At 40.1% G+C, this 20,368-nt stretch overlaps 1 protein-coding gene and 1 pseudogene across 3 annotated transcripts in view; one reads left to right on the top strand and one right to left on the bottom strand.

The window, feature by feature from the left end:
- Positions 1-20,368, bottom strand: part of USP6NL (USP6 N-terminal like) — a 173,841-nt gene that overhangs the window by 47,164 nt on the left and 106,309 nt on the right. For all 3 annotated transcript variants that reach the window (XM_014460336.2, XM_023758392.1, XM_006094102.3), the window contains 2 exons: positions 19,617-19,656; positions 7,737-7,817 (listed from right to left, as the gene is read on the bottom strand). In XM_014460336.2, coding sequence (XP_014315822.1) covers positions 7,737-7,817; positions 19,617-19,656 — 121 coding nt within the window. The remainder of the gene's footprint in view (positions 1-7,736; positions 7,818-19,616; positions 19,657-20,368) is intronic.
- On the top strand, positions 12,316-17,062 carry LOC106698033 (annotated as a pseudogene).

The following is a 20,368-nucleotide window of genomic DNA, read 5'->3' as shown; positions in this document are numbered from 1 at the left end:
AACAAAAAACCCTTAGACACAGACAACAGTATGGTGATTACCAGAGGGAAAAGAGGGTGGAGGGAGGTGGAAGAGGGATAATGGGGGATAAATGGTGACAAAGAAGACTTGATTTTGGGTGGTGAACACACAATACATTATACAGATGATGTATTATAGAACTGTACACCTGAAAACTATATACTTTTATTAACCAATGTCACCCCAATAAATCAAAATTAAAAAACCAAAAAAGAAAAGAAATTATGAGGCCCTAAAATAAGAATTTTTAATTATGTTTATTGCTTTTCAAATATTTGTACTGTTACATGACAGGCTGACTTATGATTATATATCTTTCCTCACAAATTTTCAACTATCATAAAAATTTTGTAAAAACAGTAGAAATTACATCAAAGCACAGGAGTTGTAATAAAATTTGCTTATTCTCCAGAACAATAGTCCAGTTTACATTTGTTAAGAATCTTTCAATGGACAAAGTAGTGTCTCATATTTTCTAGAATAACTCAGGAAATCAAGGTACAGAGAAGTGGTTCACCTAGGTTAGAGAATTATCTTCTTACTCCTACTTCAAGGTATTTCTACACCATCTCCTAGAAATTACAGCTTTATTAAAGCTACAGAATTTATCAGGTGATAGCTGATTGTCCCAATTTATAAATGAAAATCATTCATTCATTCATTCATTCATTCAAAAAAGAATGCCTGCCTGCCTGATCACCCCTAACCTCTCTGCCTGCCTGCCTGATCGCCCCTAACTGCCTCTGCCTTCCTGCCTGATCACCCCTAACTGCCCTCCCTTGTCGGCCTGATCTCGCCCCCAACTACCTCCCCTGCCAGCCTGGTTGCCCCCAACTGCCCTCCCCCGCCAGCCTGATCTTGCCCCCAATGGCCCTCCCCTGCCAGCCTGATTTCGCCCCCAAAGGCCCTCCCCTGCCAGACTGATCTTGCCCCTAACTGCTCTCCCCTGCCGGCCTGATCGCCCCTAACTGCCCTCCCTTGCTGGACTGATCTCACCCCCAACGGCCCTCACTTGCCGGCCTAATCACCCCTAACTGCCCCTGCCTCGGCCCCCACCACCATGGCTTTGTCTGGAAGTCAGACGTCCGGAAGATGGCCGGTCAACCTGGTCTAATTAGCATATTACCCTTTTATAAATAGATTATATAGGATAGGATTGCTTAAATGGGGTGGGGGGAGGCTTTTTCAGCAGGAGGAGATGCTCTTGGCAGACAAAAATACATAATCCCTACATCTGGACTGATAGCCAGCCATATGCACTATACTGCCAAACCGGTCATTAAAAATTGAACTGCTTTCTTACACCTTACACCAAACAGCTGCTGCCCTTAAAACCCCTCCTCACTCACCACCTTAGGTTCTGCCTTTGCAGTTCACCCAGATTAGGTTCTGACTGGTCAGTTTCTATACCAGAGTGTCAAAAGCTCCGCCTCCTAGGCAGTCATTGGCTCCTCGCACTTCACCCAGATTTGGTTCTGATTGGTCAGTTTCTATGCCAGTCAGCGTAAAATCTTTAAGGAAAAAATAAGTAAGGTTGTCTGAAATCTACCTTTGCTTTCAGTATATCTGTTCACTGGTCAATACAATCAAGCAGTCTACTTTAGTCACACAGATACATTTAAAAATCCATCAACTAAAAAAAACAATTCCATTAACTCGCCTATGTTTTCAATACCCTTTTCAAACCTGAGTGATTCTGAAACAGTGTTAAGTGTGCCGGTCCACGTCGTCATGTCTGCCATAGAGCAAACCTGTCAGCCCAGCAAGTTTAACTCAATTCTGTAGGACTTTCACAACTGCAGTGTACACCATGAAACACAAGTTTATCCTCAGAGCTGCTGACGCTCCTCACTGCCTCCCCATTTCCTGTAATCATCCTTGCTCCACTGGTTCCTTGATCTCTTCCTCCAAATAGGCACGAGGCTCCATAGTTGAATCTGAGTAAGTTTTAAACCATCCACAGGCCCTCCTGCTTTTTATAACTGCCTCTATTTCCCTCTGACCTCTTACTGACAAACACCAAAAGGAAAAGCTACTGTAAAAGATGGTACAATGAACAAGCCCTGAAGTCTGGCCATAGGATCTCTTGCTTAAATTTTATTTCTAAATGTGATGCCTTCATTTCACATTAGTAAAATAAAATGTTGGCTAAGATGAGTCCATTAGTTTTTTGACCAACAAAGGTCCATTCAGTTATTTGATCAAGAGAAAAATATATGTATCTGTAGTAGGTACCCTGCTGTGACTTAAGACACTTACATCATGACTAGTTAAATCATAATGGGTTCCACTTAACAGAGATAACTTCCATTAATAGACTATACTTCAAAAATACATACTATTGTACATAGGGAGCAGTCACTGTGAGAACACACAGGCAATACAGCCTTACTGGAAACTTTTTCATCAATGCTTGTATCCTAAAAATCCAAATATTCTCTATGAGAGCTATATTTTTACTTCAAGATATTTCTATGGCCCTAGCTGATTTGACTCAGTGGATAGAGCATCGGCCTGCAGACTGAAGGGTCCCAGGTTAGATTCTGGTCAAGAGCACATACCTTGGTTGCAGGCTCTTCCCTGGCCCAGGCCCTGGTCAGGGCTTGTGCAGGAGGCAACCAATCAATGTGTTTCTCTCACATCGATATTTTTCTCTCTCTCTTTCCCTTTCTCTTCCACTCTCTCTAAAAATCAATGGAAAAATATCCTCAGGTGAGGATTATGTATATATATAATGTATATATTCATGTTCTATGAATTTCTTTGTTTACTACTTTGTAAGTAAGGAATCGTGGAAAGAAAACTTAGAAGACAAGAAAAATACATACTACTTTTTTACTTCAATGCAATTTAAAACTAGGTATGATTTGAAAGCAGTGATTCTTTTAGAAGGTGCATTCTGTTCACACTAAATTGGACCATATATGTCATCCAATAACTCTATCATTATGGTTGTGGGAAAGTGCTTTAAAATTATACATCGAAGAAATAGTTCTGTTAAAATCTCTCTAACTGGGAACTAAATTAGCCAGAGTTGTTGTGCAGAATGATAGCCTAGTAGAATTTCTCATTTTACAGAGGCTTACATACTATCATAGATATATACTATATACTAGGCAAGAAAAGAAAGCCCGACCTCTACAAATATTTTATTAGGCTGGATTAAAGCATAGGTGCAATGCACCAAAATTTATTCACTTGAGCAATCTTTCCACAAAGACAAAAGGTAAAGTATAATTGTCAACTTTGGGCCAATCTAAGAGATTCAGCAAAATATTAAACAAGAGCACAGGCATTGTAACTAATGTTCTACTTTGAACTGGTCCTCTTAAAAACATCGTTGACTTCCAACATAATGCTAAAACACACAGATAATAAAATCAGCAAGGTACTCACTGCTGATGAAAATATAGTAAGAGCCTAAACTTTAAATAAGAATACTTAAGATGCTAAAAAAAAAAAAAAAAGTGACATGGGCATTGTGATATACCCCAGGACAAAAAGATTTCCATGGTTAAATAAGTTTTGTACAATTTAAGTTCCCTCTTAAAAATTCCCACAACATGTTATAGTTTTAAAGACTCTCAAAAGTCCTGTAGTAAAGAAACACTGTTTAACTATGTTTAGCTCTGATTTTCTCTACTTTATTTAGCTATAGAGCCTTTTTTGATGCACTAATAAGTAACACTTACTGACTCTGTACTAAGGGTGCTTTATAGGAATTAACATTTAATCCTCAAAACAACTCAGAGGTAAATTCTTATTATTATCTCCATTTTGCAGATGAGCAAACTAAGTCAGAAAAGGTAAAATATCTTCCCCCAGGTCACACAGCTAGTAAAGTGGTGGAGCTGGGATTTGAACCCAGGATGGCCTGGCTTCAGAGTCTATTACTAACCATTAGGCAATACTGTTTCTATGTAATATTCATTAGAATCTAAGAGACTGATTTCTTTCCCTGGAATTCTTATTAACAAATGCTGACATACAATTTGTATCTATGCAAATAAATAAATAAATAACACAGAAAAAAAAGTGTGAGGAAATAGAAATCCTAATAGTTAATTCAGTTGTATTTTCCTGTAAGAGTATGAAGATTTCTTTTTTTGTCCAAACTCCCTTCAAAAAACTAACAGCAGTAACGAATATTTACTGAATACTTACACTCTGCAAGGTGTGTACTAAGTGCTATATGTGCATTAATTGCTCACTTTTCATCCCTTTGCAATGGGTATGATTATCTCCATTTTACTATGAGGAAATCAATGCAAATGTTAGCTGTTCTCAAAGCACGGTCCATGAGGTCAAAGCTGTTCTCCTAATAATACTAAAATGTCAGTTGCCTTTTTCACTATACTGCCTTTTGCACAGTAGCAGAAAAGCAATGGTCATAAAACTACTGGCACCTTCACACAAATCGCGCAGTAGCAGCACTACGCTAGTGGTCACTATACTCTCCACTCACAGTTTAACACAAGTCTGTTTTACTTTACACGAAGCTGTAGAAATTATTAATTTCATGAAATCTCAACTCTTGAATACATATCTTATTAATATTCTGAGCGATGGCATGGGAAGTACACATTGAGAACTTTTCTGCACATCCAAGTAGTACAATGATGGCCTCAAGAAAAAGCACTTACAAAATTGTTTGAATCATGACCTGATTCAACTGCTTTTTTCATGAATTATCTTATTACTTAAAAAAACTGAGTAATCCAACTATAGTTATTCAGATTTGGGTATTTAACATTTTCTCAAAAATAAATGAAGCCTGCCCTAACTGGTTTGGCTCAGTAGGTAGAGCGTCGGCCTGTGGACTGAAAGGTCCCAGGTTCGATTCCGGTCAAGGGCATGTACCTTGGTTTCGGACACATCCCCAGTGGGAGGTGTGCAGGAGGCAGCTGATCAATGTTTATCTCATCAATGTTTCTAACTCTCTATCCCTCTCCCTTCCTCTCTGTAAAAAATCAATAAAATATATTTTAAAAAATAATAATAAAAAATAAATGAAGCCTATCCCTTTAAGGAAAATATCTGATAGTATTTGGTACCACTGATAGCATTTGACCTTTCAAGCAAAATTAGAATTTTAGAAAATTTCCACCCCATAAACTTCACAATTCACTAATATTTAAAGACTTCCAGGTTGGTGGTGATATTAATAGATGTGTATTTTTTTTAATTGGTTTAAAACTGAGCACAGACTCAATGCAGGGCAAAAAGATTAAAGGGGACCTTTGCTAGAAGCTTCTAGAAAGAGACTGTTCCTGTTTCAGGAAAGAGGTCAGAAGCCAGTCCTCTCTGAGCAGTGGGACATGTGGATATGAAGCCTGAAACTACTGCAATAATTGTGATCCCAAAGGGAAGCCAACCTCATGGTGAAGCTGACACTGCCAAAGGCAGAAGAGAAGTGGAAAGAAATTAAGTCACTGGCAATGTAACTGAGCAGCTGGATTAAATCACTCCTGAAACCCAGCCTACTTCTGAACTACCCAACACATCCTCTTAACTGTGAAAACAATCTGAATTGGGCACTCTGTTAAAACACAAAGAATCCTATTTTGTATTGCATGTAATCTATACTAATAAAAGGGTAATAAGTTAATTAGAGCGGACGTCTTCCGAATGTCCATCTGGACAAAGCCACAGTGGCTGTGAGGGCCTAGGGCCGGTGCTGCGTGTGTGTGTGTGTGTGTGTGTGTGTGTGTGTGTGTGTGTGTAGCGGGGGCGGGGGGGGGGGGGGAAGGAGAGGACCGGGCTGGTCCAGCGCCGCGGCCCCTTTTGCATAGGCAGTGAGAAGGCGGCATCGCGCCCCCTTCTGCAAAGATGGTGCAAGACGGGCCGCAGTGGGGCCGGGTCCTAGTGCTGCCTCTTCCGCAGAGGCAGCCACAGAGGCAGCAGCGCAGGTCTGGTCCAGGCTCCCCACCTCCGCAGAGGCTGGACAGGGTGCAACCTGCTCTGCATCAACCTCCCACAGCCCCTCCCTGAGCCAGCCTGGCCCCAGATCACCCCCTACCCACCAGTGGGCAGGGGGCGCTGCCAGCGCTAAGAAGCAAGAGCCGAGGGCCGGCAGCTGCAGTGGCCGGCAGTGGCAGCAGCAGGGTGATGGGGGCAGTGCCTGAGGGCTCCTGAACCGTGAGAGGGGGCAGGCCGGGTTGAAGGACTCGGCCCCCCCCAGTGCACAAATTTTCGTGCACCGGGCCTCTAGTATTATTATATTCCGATCGTTTTTCTTGAATAATTGGTGTTTATTGCATGTAACATTATATTTAAAATCGTTTTTCTTGAGAAATTAAGGTTTATTGCATGTGACATTATTATATTTAAGATCGTCTTTCTTGAAATATTAAAAAATAAATAAAAATAAGTGAGTTATAGGAGATACACACATATATAATATATATGATAGACGTACATATATATCATACGTACATATGCATATATACTAATTCATGATAATTCGTATATTTGAAAATATTTTTTTTCAGTTTGTGATCTGTCTTGTAACTTTATATGTTATTATTAAATGTTGAGGTCCAGCCCCAGCAGGTCCAGGGGTTCCCAAAGGTGTGGATGGAGTCGGCGAAGAATGAAGGACACGAGACAGCGTTCAGTTGATCAGCAGCCTAGCCAGGATCTCTAGCCAGGATCTCCAGCCAAGTTCTGTCTTTTATTTTCTTGTTACATCTGTATTTATACCAGTTGATTTTAATCCTGTCAATTTCTATTCCAAAGGTTAGGGCGTTTCTTATCTCCATTTCAGGGAGTAAAGATTATGTAGCTTAAGGGTGATTGTTCATAGTTAAAGTGATTAACTACCCGCCTGGCATTTAGTTAAGGGGTTTTATTCCCTAACTTCAGGGAAAAATCCCTACCTGGGGAAACAACCTTTCTCGGAGAAGTAACCTTGGTTAAAACACATAGCGCTAAGGGGAGCAAACATATTAAGAACAATATGCCATATACGCCAGGTCCCTTGAAACATATGCTGTGCAGATGTTTCTTCCTTGCAGCGACCGTGTCAAGCAGCAAGGATGGACTGGCTTCCGGCAATTAAACAGAAACTTAAAATGAAAAAAAAAAAAGAATCCTATTTTGAAGCATTCCACTAAATTCAATTAAACTAAAAAAATTTTGCCAAAACCGGTTTGAGCGTCGGCCTGCGGACTCAAGGGTCCCAGGTTCGATTCCGGTCAAGGGCATGTACCTGGGTTGCGATCCCCAGTGGGGGATGTGCAGGAGGCGGCTGATCGATGTTTCTCTCTCATTGATGTTTCTAACTTTCTATCACTCTACCTTCCTCTCTGTAAAAAATCAATAAAATATATTTAAAAAAATAAAAAAATAAAAAAAATAAACTAAAAAAGTTTTTTAAGAATATGAATGTAGCCCTAACTGGTTTGGCCCAGTGGATAGAGCGTCAGCCTGCAGACTCAAGGGTCCCAGGTTCGATTCTGGTCAAGGGCATGTACCTTGGTTGTGGGCACAACCCCGGTAGGGGGTGTGCAGGAGGCAGCTGGTCGATGTTTCTCTCTCATCGATGTTTCTAACTCTCCATCCCTCTCCCTCTCTGTAAAAAGTCAATAAAATATATATATATTTTTAAAAATAATATGAATGTAATAGTCTTATAAATAAATAGAAACTTTTACTGGGAAAATCCACATTGAACTTGTATAGTTTCACCAAGAAATAACATTATTTTTAATTACCTTTTCAGTGTTCTTGTATTTTTCCCATCCTTTTAGCATTTTCAACCACTTAGCAGTTCTTTCAATTTCCAGGTGCTTTTGCTAAAACAAAATTGAAATTTATTGTTACTATTTGTTCAAGGCTTCTTTACTTACAAATTTCAAAACAATGTCTAAGAAAATGCTGCTAAAAAAGAACTGCTGAAAGAGTTATGCTATATTAAATAGCAAGTATTCTATTATTAAGTTGTATTAATAATTTCACAGTTGTACCAATGGAATTCCATAGCGAAAATTAAAGCTACACAGGAGGTACTTCACTGGGATAGGTAAAGAGAAGGGAATTATTGAAATTTTCCAACATACTCTATTATACAAATTTAAACCAAAAGGAAATTTAAAAATATTTTGAGCTATCTTTTAACAACAAAAACAAAACTTCAAAATCTCATTTTCTTCCCTTTCTCCACCCCACACATTTTACTGAGTTCTAGCTTTGTAATGTTTTCAGTGACAGAATTGCTTTTTTAAGGAATTGGATATTTATTGATTCATGGAGTGATTAATATTTAATTATCACTACGGTACTGAAAAATTATACAAAAGTAAGTACCACTTGCTACTGAAAAAGAAAGTTCGCCATTTGCTCAGGGTGACTGATATGGAAACATGCTGTGACAGGTGCTGTTACACAGTGTCCGGAAGGGTAAGATTAAGGTCATGGTGGAGAGAGAGGTCAAACCCGCCCCATGGATGGCAGAAGATGAGCCTTTCATAAGGTATGGAAGGATTATCAGGATTTTCATCAAGTGCAATGTGGGGAAGAATACTCTAAGAAGCATGAGTGGATGGAGTTCTGGGATAATCAGCATTAGATGAGGCTGAATAGAAACATAGTCTTGTAGGTCACATTAAATAGGGACCTGGAGCAAAGCTGGGGAATGGGGAAGGTGGCACAGAAAGTGCTTCTTCCTCATGTCTTTGCCAGGAGAGGGATATTGTTTTCCTAAGGAACTGGGCCTGCTGTCCAATCTCCTACTCGCTCCTAAGGTGGTAGAGTGACTATGTGGTTAGTAAATTTAGAAAAAGAACTGGGCGTACAGCCCTCGGTCCCTATTCTTATAAGCCAACAACTCTCAGAAAGCATATTTGTTCTCCAGTCTTTCAGGCAAGAAAAAACACCCTCCTCACCCAAGAAGTCTGTGGTGACCTTAGCCTATGACCAGGTGAACAAGTCTACCTCCTTTTAGGGGTCAGTACCAGGACGCCTGCACACCTAACCCACGCTTTTCCCTAGGAAAGTTGCTGGGATGTTTGCTGTTTCCCCACTGCCCAGATCAGTGCTAGGCACAGGGTAGGCACTTAATTATTTCATTTTCATGAGAGCAACACCCAGCATAATTTTCTCTTATAAGTTAGCTGAGATTCTGCTATTTTGTTCATTTTTCTCAATCCCTACATTTTCTTTTTTGCAGGCCTCTGTAAGTATAATAAGCATAATAATAAAAAGCAATGGAAATGAAAGATTCACAGGAAAGAAAATTATTCTAAGGATACATTTTGATGCTCAAAACGTATGCTTACTACAACACTATGAGGTAAACATAGCCATGCCCATTGTACAGATAAGGAAACAGAAGCACAAAAGGGTTAAGTTACTGTCCAAATTCCCCCACCTAGTAAGTTCAAGTTTGAAGGGGATTTGAGTTTGGACAGTCTGGCTGCAGGACCTGCACTTTTAGCTCCACATCTATTTCTTGCTTCCAACATGGCCCTGCTCTAGCTCAGGCAATGGCACTCCTGGATGAAGGCAATAGCTCCTACTGACTGTCTATATTCCAGCCTCAAACGGGCAGGTGGCACATGTCCACCATCAATATTTTCAGACTTAAAATGGGCATAAAATCCCAAAGAACAGTGCACCATATACTTAATATATACTTCACCAAAATCCACCCTGAATTTAGAAAAAGATTCTCACCAATAAGAATATTTTCTAGAATTTTACTTTTAGGCATATTATTAAAACTCTTTAGCTACTTCTTAACTCTTTATAAAAATTTTGATGGGTTTTTCATAATAAAAGATGATCACCTGTGAGCAAAAGGTATTGTTATAAATTCCATTTTTCAAAAGACTAAGCATATCCTTCATTATATTATTAGTGATAAAATGTTGCAGATGGTTCTAGAAATATGTTTAATTTTAAAACTCAGTGGGGCACTGAAATCTAATTAACGTTTCTGCTCAATGTGACTTTAGAGAAGGCGAAGCTATGAAAAATTAAGATTGATCTAAGCTGCCATTTGGGGTTTTTTTGCACTTCCTTTCCTGACTTATTCAAAGCATGTCTTCTTCTCCACCAACAGGAAAGCACCACATAATTCAAGCCAACCCAAGAGTATAATAACACACTTTGCCAGGAACAACCCTGCTGAGATCTAGCCTGTCTCTTGCTATCTTTCATTTTTATGACTATGAATTATCAATTAATCACTTTAAGAAATACTCTTTTTGTAATGGCACTCTTTGGTATTCTAATGCTTATCATATATATATATATATATATATATATATATATATATATATATAGACAATTTTAAATGCTATAAATTCTCACATGCAAAGACAACACACACACACACACACGACTTTTAAGAATCATGAAGCATGATTTTCTTTCCCCTGCAGCAAAAAACAAAAATAATACACCTTGAAAAAAGCTCCCACACTATAGGATTTTTAAAATTATATATCAGTAGTTGAATCTGGTTTAAATGTTAAGTCCATGATACCGTCAGTTCAGCTATACCAGACTTGAATGCATGTGAATGTCTTTCCCCGACCCCAACTCATGACTCTATAATTTATGGATAAAATATACTTTATCACCAAACATGCTACAGCTGACTATTCCAGAATTAATTGAAAACCATGTGACAAATGTGAACTCAAGTGCTCTAGAAAAACAGGCTGAGGAACAGCATCTTGCCATGAACTAGATTAACACCAACACAAACTAGAACATAACAGCAAGCTAGAATTTCAACCTACAAGTTCAGCAAATACTTGAAATTCAACATATCCAAAACCATTTCCTTCACCATGCTATTATTCTCCTCTTTCCTATCATAAATTAACAGCATCACTACTCACTAAGTCAAACAAACTAGAACCTTAAGTTGTTCTCAATCTTCATTTTACCTTCCTTCCCACATCCAAACTACACTCTGCTGGTCCCATCCATGTCTCATGTTTCCATCATGTCCTCTGCCCTAATTCAGGTGATCCCAATTCCTAGATGAAAGCATTAGCTCCTTACCAGTAACCCTGATGGTCTTCAAAAAAGCCTCTACACTTCCACCACAATTTTTAAAACCTGTCCCAGTTTAAAATCCATCATTGGCTACCCATTAATCATCTACAAAAATGTTCCACATGGATGGGTCTTCACAATATGGCCCCAACTCACCTTCTTGCTACTTTTATGATTTGGCATCTTGAACTATTCGTCATTAACACATAATGCTATTAATTGGATAATCTGTTCCTTAACAGCTCTACTCAGTGGTCTTACCATACACTGATAATCCCTGTCTGAATCAATTCTGATTCTGATAGTGGTAAATGATGTTTGTTTGTTTTTTCTAATTCTATGATTCCTTCTATATGACTGACATTTTTCTATTAAAAAGGATTTCCTTCCTAGCTCCTCCACTATGATACAAAGGGCTATTTTACCAATGTATTGTAATCTACTATCATTATTCTTTTTGAAGTTCAAATTGTCCCAAATTTAGCTGACCCCTCTTATTTGGATGGAGATTTCTCCCTTTAAGTGGATCCTTTAGACATACCCTATCTGGCACAAAATAATTCAGGCTCACTTTATACGCTTTCTACCTAGACTTTCAACAGCCATTTCTTTAAGAAACAGTGGTTCTTTTTAATGGGAAATGATACTCAAAAATTAAGACCTGGGTACTAGATATGCTCATCATTGCAATTTTTAAAATCATATAGGAGACCTGGGTATAAGAAACTTCTACTCCCCTAAGGATATGACAACATGTATCAAAAGGAAAATTATGCCGAGGTCTTAGTCTCCATCCTACGTTCTCTATATCTTTCCATTAACTCCGCTGACTACAAAAATGGTACATTGTTGTATACTCCCACCCCCCAAGGTTGTTAGCAGCAAAGGACTAAATTTACATTTGAAGTATACATTCAATTATCCTAAATTGCCGTCCCCTATGAGTCACAACTGCCCCTCTCCTATTTGCGCAAGGAGGGTATAAAGACTAAAACTGGACCAGCATCTTGTTTGTTACCTCTCAACCTCTATATATTTTTTAACCATATGCAGGACCAGTAAGCACTTAACAACTGCTGATCACCCACATAAGTATTAGCTTCCCTTCTATCTGGTCCAAGGCTCCTCCCACTATTAACATGATTAATAATCCAGATAGTAAAGGCTAAACATACACACAATGCATGAATGGATATTAAAAAGCCTTCTCTTCTAGAATAAGAAATCTTAGGACTTTAATGAAATTTATGTCTTCAGATATTTTTTTGTCTCTCCTGCATTAGGATGGCTGACAGGATCAAGTTGACCAGAGACACGAACACCTACACCTCACCAGCAGAGGTCAGGAGAGGACAAGAAGAAGGAAAGCTTTGTGTTTTGACAGAATAACATTGAGAAATCTATCAGTCATGTATTTTAAGATTTCAAACCACATAAAATTAAAATATAGTTTCAAAAGATATGAATAGACTCCCATATTTTGTACGCCATGCAAAATATTGCACTACATAAAGGAACAGATGAATCCACAAAGATGCATAGTTTTACATATCCTTTCTCCTTATTAAAAACATCAATAAGCTCAAAGGAACAATGTAACTCATTATTAATATTGTTCTCTGTAGAATAAACACAATAAGTGTGTTTGTTTATTTGTTTAATTGCCTATTTGAAGGAATCCAAAGCACTTTGTAAATATCAACACTAATCCTTGTATGGGGGGCTATCCTTATCTTATACAAAATATCCTTATTTTAAACAGAGAACTGCCTTCCGTAAAATACTGTATTGGCAAACTTGAAATTAAAGCCATGATTACTTGACTATGTGTTAGTGTAAGAGCTTCCCAAGAGACAATAAGTGTTTGCTTCAAGTGTATGCTTTCTAGCGATTAATAAACACCTTACTAGTAGATGTCAGCAAGGCTATCATTTCCATTGATTTTATTCAACAAAGTCATACATGTAAAATTTTCTATTAGTTTCCTCGAAATGGCAGAGCTTGGCCATCAGGACTGGGCAGTTACTGAAGAATATATAAACTGAAGTTAGACCAGAAAAATTGGAGGAAATCCTGATAAACTAAAAAGTCTGTAGCTTTATATTGCTCTGCCCATGTCTAAAGTTCCCCCAAAATGGTAAAAGGCAGGTCATGCAATATGAGAGCAGTTTATATATGAAAGGCACAATGGAATCTCAATCAGCAGTCTCAGAATTCTGCCCCTCTCTCAATATAAGACTGACAAACGAATATAAAATTACATCTTTGTTAAATTATTAAGGAGTGCACAGGTCATTTTTTAGTGATTTCCTATTATATTAAACTCTTGAAATTAAACAACCAATTAATTACAACCTTGACTGCATTGTGCAGGCAAATATATTTTAAAAGGGACTCCTACAATGTCAACACTAAAAAAATTTTAATTTAAAAGTAGTATTTTTTTAAAGCCCACCTAAAGTATGCATCCTCTAAAATACAGCTTTTGTCTTATATTTCCTCTTTTTTTTACTGTCACATTTCTGAAATCTAAATCACTGGATCCAAGACTTTTGGACTTTCTGGACCAGAAAATTATTTTTAAAAGGAGAGGGGGTAGGCATTGCAGGGAGAAGTCAATATTGAGTTGCCAGGTTTCTCTTTTGCAAAATACAGGTATATTTTGTTACAAGATACCTTCCAACTCTTCTCTCCATAATTTCTCACACAAAGGGTATTTAACATTCGAAGGGACAATCTTGGCAGTCTTCAAATCAACATATTTAGTTGTAAAGCAGTTATACCATTCACCTGGTCATTCACTCAGCCACTACTTACTGCAACACATACTAACATACTATGTGCACTACTCTAGGTTCTGGGGATACAGCAATGAACAAAGAGGTTTAAAAAAAAAACCTCATATTACATCCTAGTGAGGAAACTTATAAATAAATAAAAAAGTAAAATATTTATTTTGAAATAATAAGTGCTAAAGAGAAAAATAAAGGAGAGAAGAGAATAATTAGTATTGTGGGGGACAGTTCCCAATTTTAGAAATAATGGCCAGGGAAGGAATTTTTCTGAAGGTGACATTTGAGACCTAAAGTAATGAGGGACCGAGACTTGTCACTATCAGGGGGAAGAGCATCCTGAGAAAGGAAGCAGCCAGTGCAGAAGGCCTGACAGAAGGAATGTGTTGGGCATGCTCAGGAAGCACTAAGGAGGCCAGTGAGTGAACAAGGGAAGGCAGTAGGAGATGAGAGACTTCACACAAACCAGGGCAGACAGCGCTCTGCAGGCCATTATAATGACTGTCCCTCTTCCTGTGCTTCAATTAAAGAATGACATGATCCTACTTATTTGAACAGGCTCATTCTGGCTTTCTGGTGAACAGATAGACTCTGCGGGGGGAAGGGGAAAGGTGGCAGAAGTAGGAAGTTAGAAGCTCCAGAAGAGATGCTGCAGTGGACCAGGGGGCAGAAGTGGAGCTGGTGATCAGATTCTGAATACATTTTGAAGGCTAAGAGATGAAAAGAGAGGTAAGAAAAAGTCAAAGCTAACTCAGAAATTTTTACACTGAACAACTAGAAGAATGGAGTTCCCATTTACTGAGATAGAGTTTATTAATAGAAAGACTTTGAAGAGAATAACAGAAACCCCAGTTTGAACATTTATCAGATACCTAAATGTATATAGTCAGTCAGACATCTAAGTCTAGACACTGAAATGTATATACAAAAATATACAAGTCTGGAATTGAGGGAGCCAATCATCAACATACCGTTGGCATTTAAAACCAAAAGCTAGATGAGATTACCATAGAAGAAACACAGATAGGAAAAAGAAGTTCAAGGCTGAGCCAGGAGGCACCCTGAAGTATAGTTCAAGGAGGAGAGGAAAAGCAAGCAGAGCAAATTGAGAAAGAGCAGTCAGTGAGGAAAGAAGAATATGTGAGTTCTGAAGTCTAAGCAAAGAGAGTACGTCAGAATAGATAGTAACCAATCATGTCAAATGCTGCAGCTAGGTCAAGAGGAAGTCTAGGGATTGACTAATGGATGTAACAGTATAGAGGTAATTAGAGACCTTGATCATAGCAATGGGGTGGGGGTGGGAATTAAAATCTAATTGGAATGGGTACAAGGAAGAACTGCAGGAAAGGAAGAATATAGAAACCGCTTTCAAGAGTAAGGGCAACAGAAAATGCTGTAGGAATCAGAGCAGTAGCTGAGGAGGAAATAGGGTCAAAAGAAGATTGGTGTTTTTGTGGGTTTATTTTTTAATGGCAGTAATAATAGATTTTACTCTAATGGAAACAAGCAGAAAAAGAAAGAATTCAGGAGCGAGAGGGAAGAATACCTCGAATGATGTTTCTGAATGAACAACATATACATGCACAGGAACTAGAGCTTTAGGCACAAATGATGACAGGCGGGTAGGTGTGGTTGTGGAAGTCCAGGGAAGTTCTCTTTTGATTGCTTCTGTTTGCTTATCAGAAATAAGCAGCAAGGTCATTAGCTGAGAGAGGACGGAGGAGTACTGGAGGTCTGAGGGGGGAAGAGAAGGCTCCAATAGTTGAAATGAGAGCAGACATTCATTCACTAGGGAGGAACAGCGTGACTTCCAGGCAGTGCTAATGCTCCAGCTGAGGTTTGTGATCATAAACGTAAAGTAAAACCAGTCAGCACAGCTGTCTTTCCCTAGTTGCATTTTGTCATGCAGGTGCAGGCACTGCAGCAGCAGAAAGTTGGTTTTAACTAAGGCTGTCGTTTAGCCCCGAAGAAGCAAGAGAGGAGAGGGAGGTTAAGGTTTATGCAAGTGACTACAGAATTGAGCTGGGAAGAGAGGGAAATGAAGACATGAGTATAGCGAGGGGCAATGAAGCAGTGCTGGTATCACTGGGGTCCAAGGATTAGTGTAATCTGGGCACTAGGCAAGAGGAAAGGGCAGAGAGTGGAAACAATCCTTAGAGGCAGAATTTAGAAATTGCTCACTGTTATTCATCACTTCCTTCTCATTCATTCCTTAGCCACAGATCTGCTTTCCCCACCACCAGCCATTTCATTTCACTAATACTATGCTACCGAAAACCACCGATAATCAATCAATCTCTCACATATTGCCTCACTTGACCTTCCTCTGGTCACTGGGCAGACAGTGAGCATCTCAAAGGCAGAAACTATGTCTTTTTGATCCAAATATTCTAGGCAATACCTAGTCCAGTGCTCTGCAAGAATGTAGCTATTAAAAAAAAATTCCTGCTCTTCCCCAAAGCGGCCATAGGTGACTTCTGAAAATGGTTCACTATTCACTAGACCCAGAAAACCCCACAAAATCAATCACACCAATCAAGAGGCTCAAATCTCCGCATTCACTTTAAGAACACTCGTGAAACTGCCCAGGCCATCATTCAAAAAGCCACCAAGTATCTGAAGAATGTCACTTTATTTAATTTTTTTATTTTTTATTTTTTATTTTTTATTTTTTTATTTTTTATTTATTTATTTGTTTGTTTGTTTGTTTGTTTGTACCCTTGACTGGAATTGAACCTGGGACCCTTCAGTTCGCAGGCCGACGCTCAATCCACTGAGCCAAACCGGTTAGGGCAAAACGTCACTTTAAAGAAGCAGTGTGTGCCATTCCGTCGTTACAATGGTGGAGTTAGTAGGTGTGCCCAGGCAAAACAATGGGGCTGGACACAGGGTCGTTGGCCCAAAAAGAGTGCTGAATTTTTGCTGCACGTGCTTAAAAATGCCGAGAGCAATGCTGAACTTAAGGGTTTAGATGTAGACTCTCTGGTCATTGAGCACATTCGGGTGAACAAAGCTCCCAAGATGTGGCATAGAACCTACAGAGCTCATGGGCGGATTAACCCATGCGTGAGCTCTCCCTGCCACATTGAGATGATCCTCACTGAAAAGGAGCAGACTGTTCCTAAACCAGTAGAGGAGGCTGCACAGAAGAAAAAGATACCTCAGAAGAAACTGAAGGCACAAAAACTTATGGCCCGGGAGTAAATTCAGCATAAAATAAACCTAAATAAAAGTAAAAGAAAAAATTCCTTCGCCAAAACATCAAGGTCTGATACTGAGAGAATCAGGAAGTCACAAGAGAATTCAACTGTATGCAGTACCTACAGGGAACTCTCTCTATATATATATGTAAAATGGCAATTTTGTCTACATCTCAAAGTTAAGCTACAGTTTTTATTTTCAGAAAATTTTGATTTTAGAAGATTTTCTGAAATATTTTTTCAAATTCCAATTTTAATTTTAGCTCAATTATATGAAACTCAGCCTCATCAAACAAGGAACAAATAGGAACAAACCCAATCAGTAGCCTCCTTCTCATTCTACAATTCACTTTTTGGTACAACACACGCACACACACACACACACACACACACACACACACACACACACACACCAGAGAACGGAAGAGAGATTCTGACCAACTTTAAAACATCCAGTCCCTGGTCTCAGCTATGGAACCAGTTCCCTGTCCAAATATAATGAAGAAAGGGGAAACTCCCGAGCTACCAAAAAAAGTGACGGTTTACTATATCTAAGACTTCCCTAAGTCCTTAAAAAGCTAACATCTCTATTTGACTACAGCAAACTTTGTTGTTATTGGTGGGAAAGTTGTCCTGCATGAGACAGCCCTAACCGGTTTGGCTCAGTGGATAGAGTGTCGGCCTGAGATCTGAAGGGTCCCAGGTTCGATTCTGGTCAAGGGCATATGTCTGGGTTGTGGGCTCAACCCCACTGGGGGTGTGCAGGAGGCAGCCGATCAATGATTCTCTTTCATCATTGATGTTTTTATCTCTCTCTCCCTCTCCCTTCTCTGAAATCGATGTATATATATATATATATTTTTTTTTAAACAACAAAAAAACCTCATGGGACAGTGATGTTCCAAAGAGCTACTGTTTTAGAATAGTGCTCCCTCAGCCACAGAATACATGAGAATCCCTTGGGAAACTTTTTACAAATTACCTGCCAGCCTCCTGCCCAGAGTTTGACTTGACGAATGAGGTGGGTCCTAAGCAACTGTGTTCTCTAAAGGCTCTGCATTAGGAAGCACTCCTAGAGTGAGAACTACAAATCTTTTTTTTAAAATATATTTTATTGATTTTTTACAGAGAGGAAGGAAGAGAGATAGAGAGTTAGAAACATCGATGAGAGAGAAACATCGATCAGCCGCCTCCTGCACACTTCCGACTGGGGATGTGCCCGAAACCAAGGTACATGCCCTTGACCGGAATCGAACCCGGGACCTTCCAGTCCGCAGGCCGACGCTCTATCCACTGAGCCAAACCGGCCACGGCTAGAATGCAAATCTTTACTGTTGCCTTTCCTTTATTCAAATATCTATCAGAAGTTCCAGCAATCTCCTGAAATCATTTCACCATTAGTTTAATTACTTTTTTATAGTGATATTAGAGGCCCGGTGCACAAAAATTTGTGCACTTGGGGGGGAGAGTGGGTCCCTCAGCCCGGCCTGTGCCCTCTCGCAGTCTGGGACCCCTCAGGAGATAATGACCTGCTGGCTTAGGCCCGCTCCCGGGTGGCAGAGGGCAGGCCCAATCCCTAGGTGCAGCCCCTGGTCGGGCTCAGAGCAGGGCCGATTGGGGAGTTGGGTCGCCGCCCCCTGTCATGCACAGAGCAGGGCGTATCGGGAGGTTGCGATGCCACCCCTAGTCACGCTCAGGGTAGGGCCAATTGGGTCGTTGGGGCACCGCCCCGTCACACTCAAGGCAGGGTCGATAGGGAAGTTGCAGCGCCACCCCCTGTCACGCACAGGCAGGGCCGATCAGGGGGTTTGGGCGCTGCCCCCTGTCACGCTGATCCCGGTGCCAGGAGCCTCACTGCTCCGCTGATCCCGGTGCCGGGAGGCATATTACCCTTTTACTATATAGAATAGAGGCCTGGTGCACGGGTGGGGGCTGCTGGTTTGCCCTGAAGGGTGTCCTGGATCAGGGTGGGAGTCCCCACTGGGGTGCCTGGCCAGGCTGGCTGAGGGGCTGAGGGCCGTTTTCAGGCTGGCGGGTGACTGAAGGTCCCAGCCGCTCCTTTTTTTCTTTCTTTTTTTTTTATTCTGGGCCAGCTTTAGCTCTGAGGCCTCGGCTGCTGAAAGGAGCTTTCTGGCCTTTGTTTACCTTCTGTATTTGATACAATGTTGCGGTCCAGCTGGCTGAAGCCCGGCTGAGTAAAGCAGGTTTCTGGGGTTTTGTTTAGCTTCTATATTTGCAACATAGTTGCTTAGAGTTGCAGCTGAGAGGCCGGCAAGTCAGACGGGGAACATTGGAGTCCTCTGTAACTGAAGCAAGCAACCCTCCCTGTTCCCTTCAGCTGCCTGGCTGCAGGCCGCCATCTTGGCTGGCAGTTAATTTGCATATCTCCCTGATTAGCCAATCGGAAGGGTAGCGGAGTGACACCAATTTGCATGTTTCTCTTTTATTAGTGTAGATACTTAGGGTCAAATTTTCACAATGACTGCCCCACTTCTATATAACATGGCATTCAGAATCAGGAAGGTGGTAGATTTTATTCCTCTGATAAACCCAATTCACCAGTAATGGTCAGTAAATGCAGAGCTGGTCTTACCCGGTCCACTGCTGCATTATGATATGGGAGCTCCTCTTCACTGCAGAGAAAAAAAAACAGTAAATGTCAAATAGTCGCAACAAACTTTGAAAAAATTATAAACCAATAGGTACACATGATGTACAACAATCAATTGTGATTACAAACATTACATAGCTCCCATTCCACCTAATTCCTTATAAAACAAGTAGCTATGTGTAACCACAGTGCCCCTTATCTTCACATTTCTAGACCTGCACTATCCAATAAAGTAATCGCTAGGCGCATGTGGCTATTTAATTTTAAATGTGAATTAAAATTAAATAAAATTAAAAATTCAATTACTCAGTTTCATGCTATAGTTCGCCAACCTTCATTCTCTGGCTCAAACCATGCCTATAATAAATGATTGCTTAAAAAATTAGTATATTGCCCTAACCTAGCTGTGGGCAAACTATGGCCCGCGGGCCGGATCCGGCCCGTTTGAAATGAATAAAACAAAACAAAACAAAAAAGACCGGACCCTTTTATGTAATGATGTTTACTTTGAATTTATATTAGTTCACACAAACACTCCATCCATGCTTTTGTTCCGGCCCTCCAGTCCAGTTTAAGAACCCATTGTGGCCCTCGAGTCAAAAAGTTTGCCCACCCCTGCCCTAACCAGTTTGGCTCAGTGGATAGAGCCTGCAGACTGAAGGGTCTCAGGTTCGATTCCGGTCAAGGGCATGTACCTTGGTTGCGGGCACATCCCCAGTAGGGGGTGTGCAGGA

This window comes from Myotis lucifugus, unplaced genomic scaffold (assembly GCF_000147115.1).
Source record: "Myotis lucifugus unplaced genomic scaffold, Myoluc2.0 scaffold_129, whole genome shotgun sequence".
NCBI lineage: Eukaryota > Metazoa > Chordata > Mammalia > Chiroptera > Vespertilionidae > Myotis > Myotis lucifugus.
Note: the sequence above shows the minus strand (reverse complement) of the source record. Positions and strands in the feature narration are given on the sequence as shown.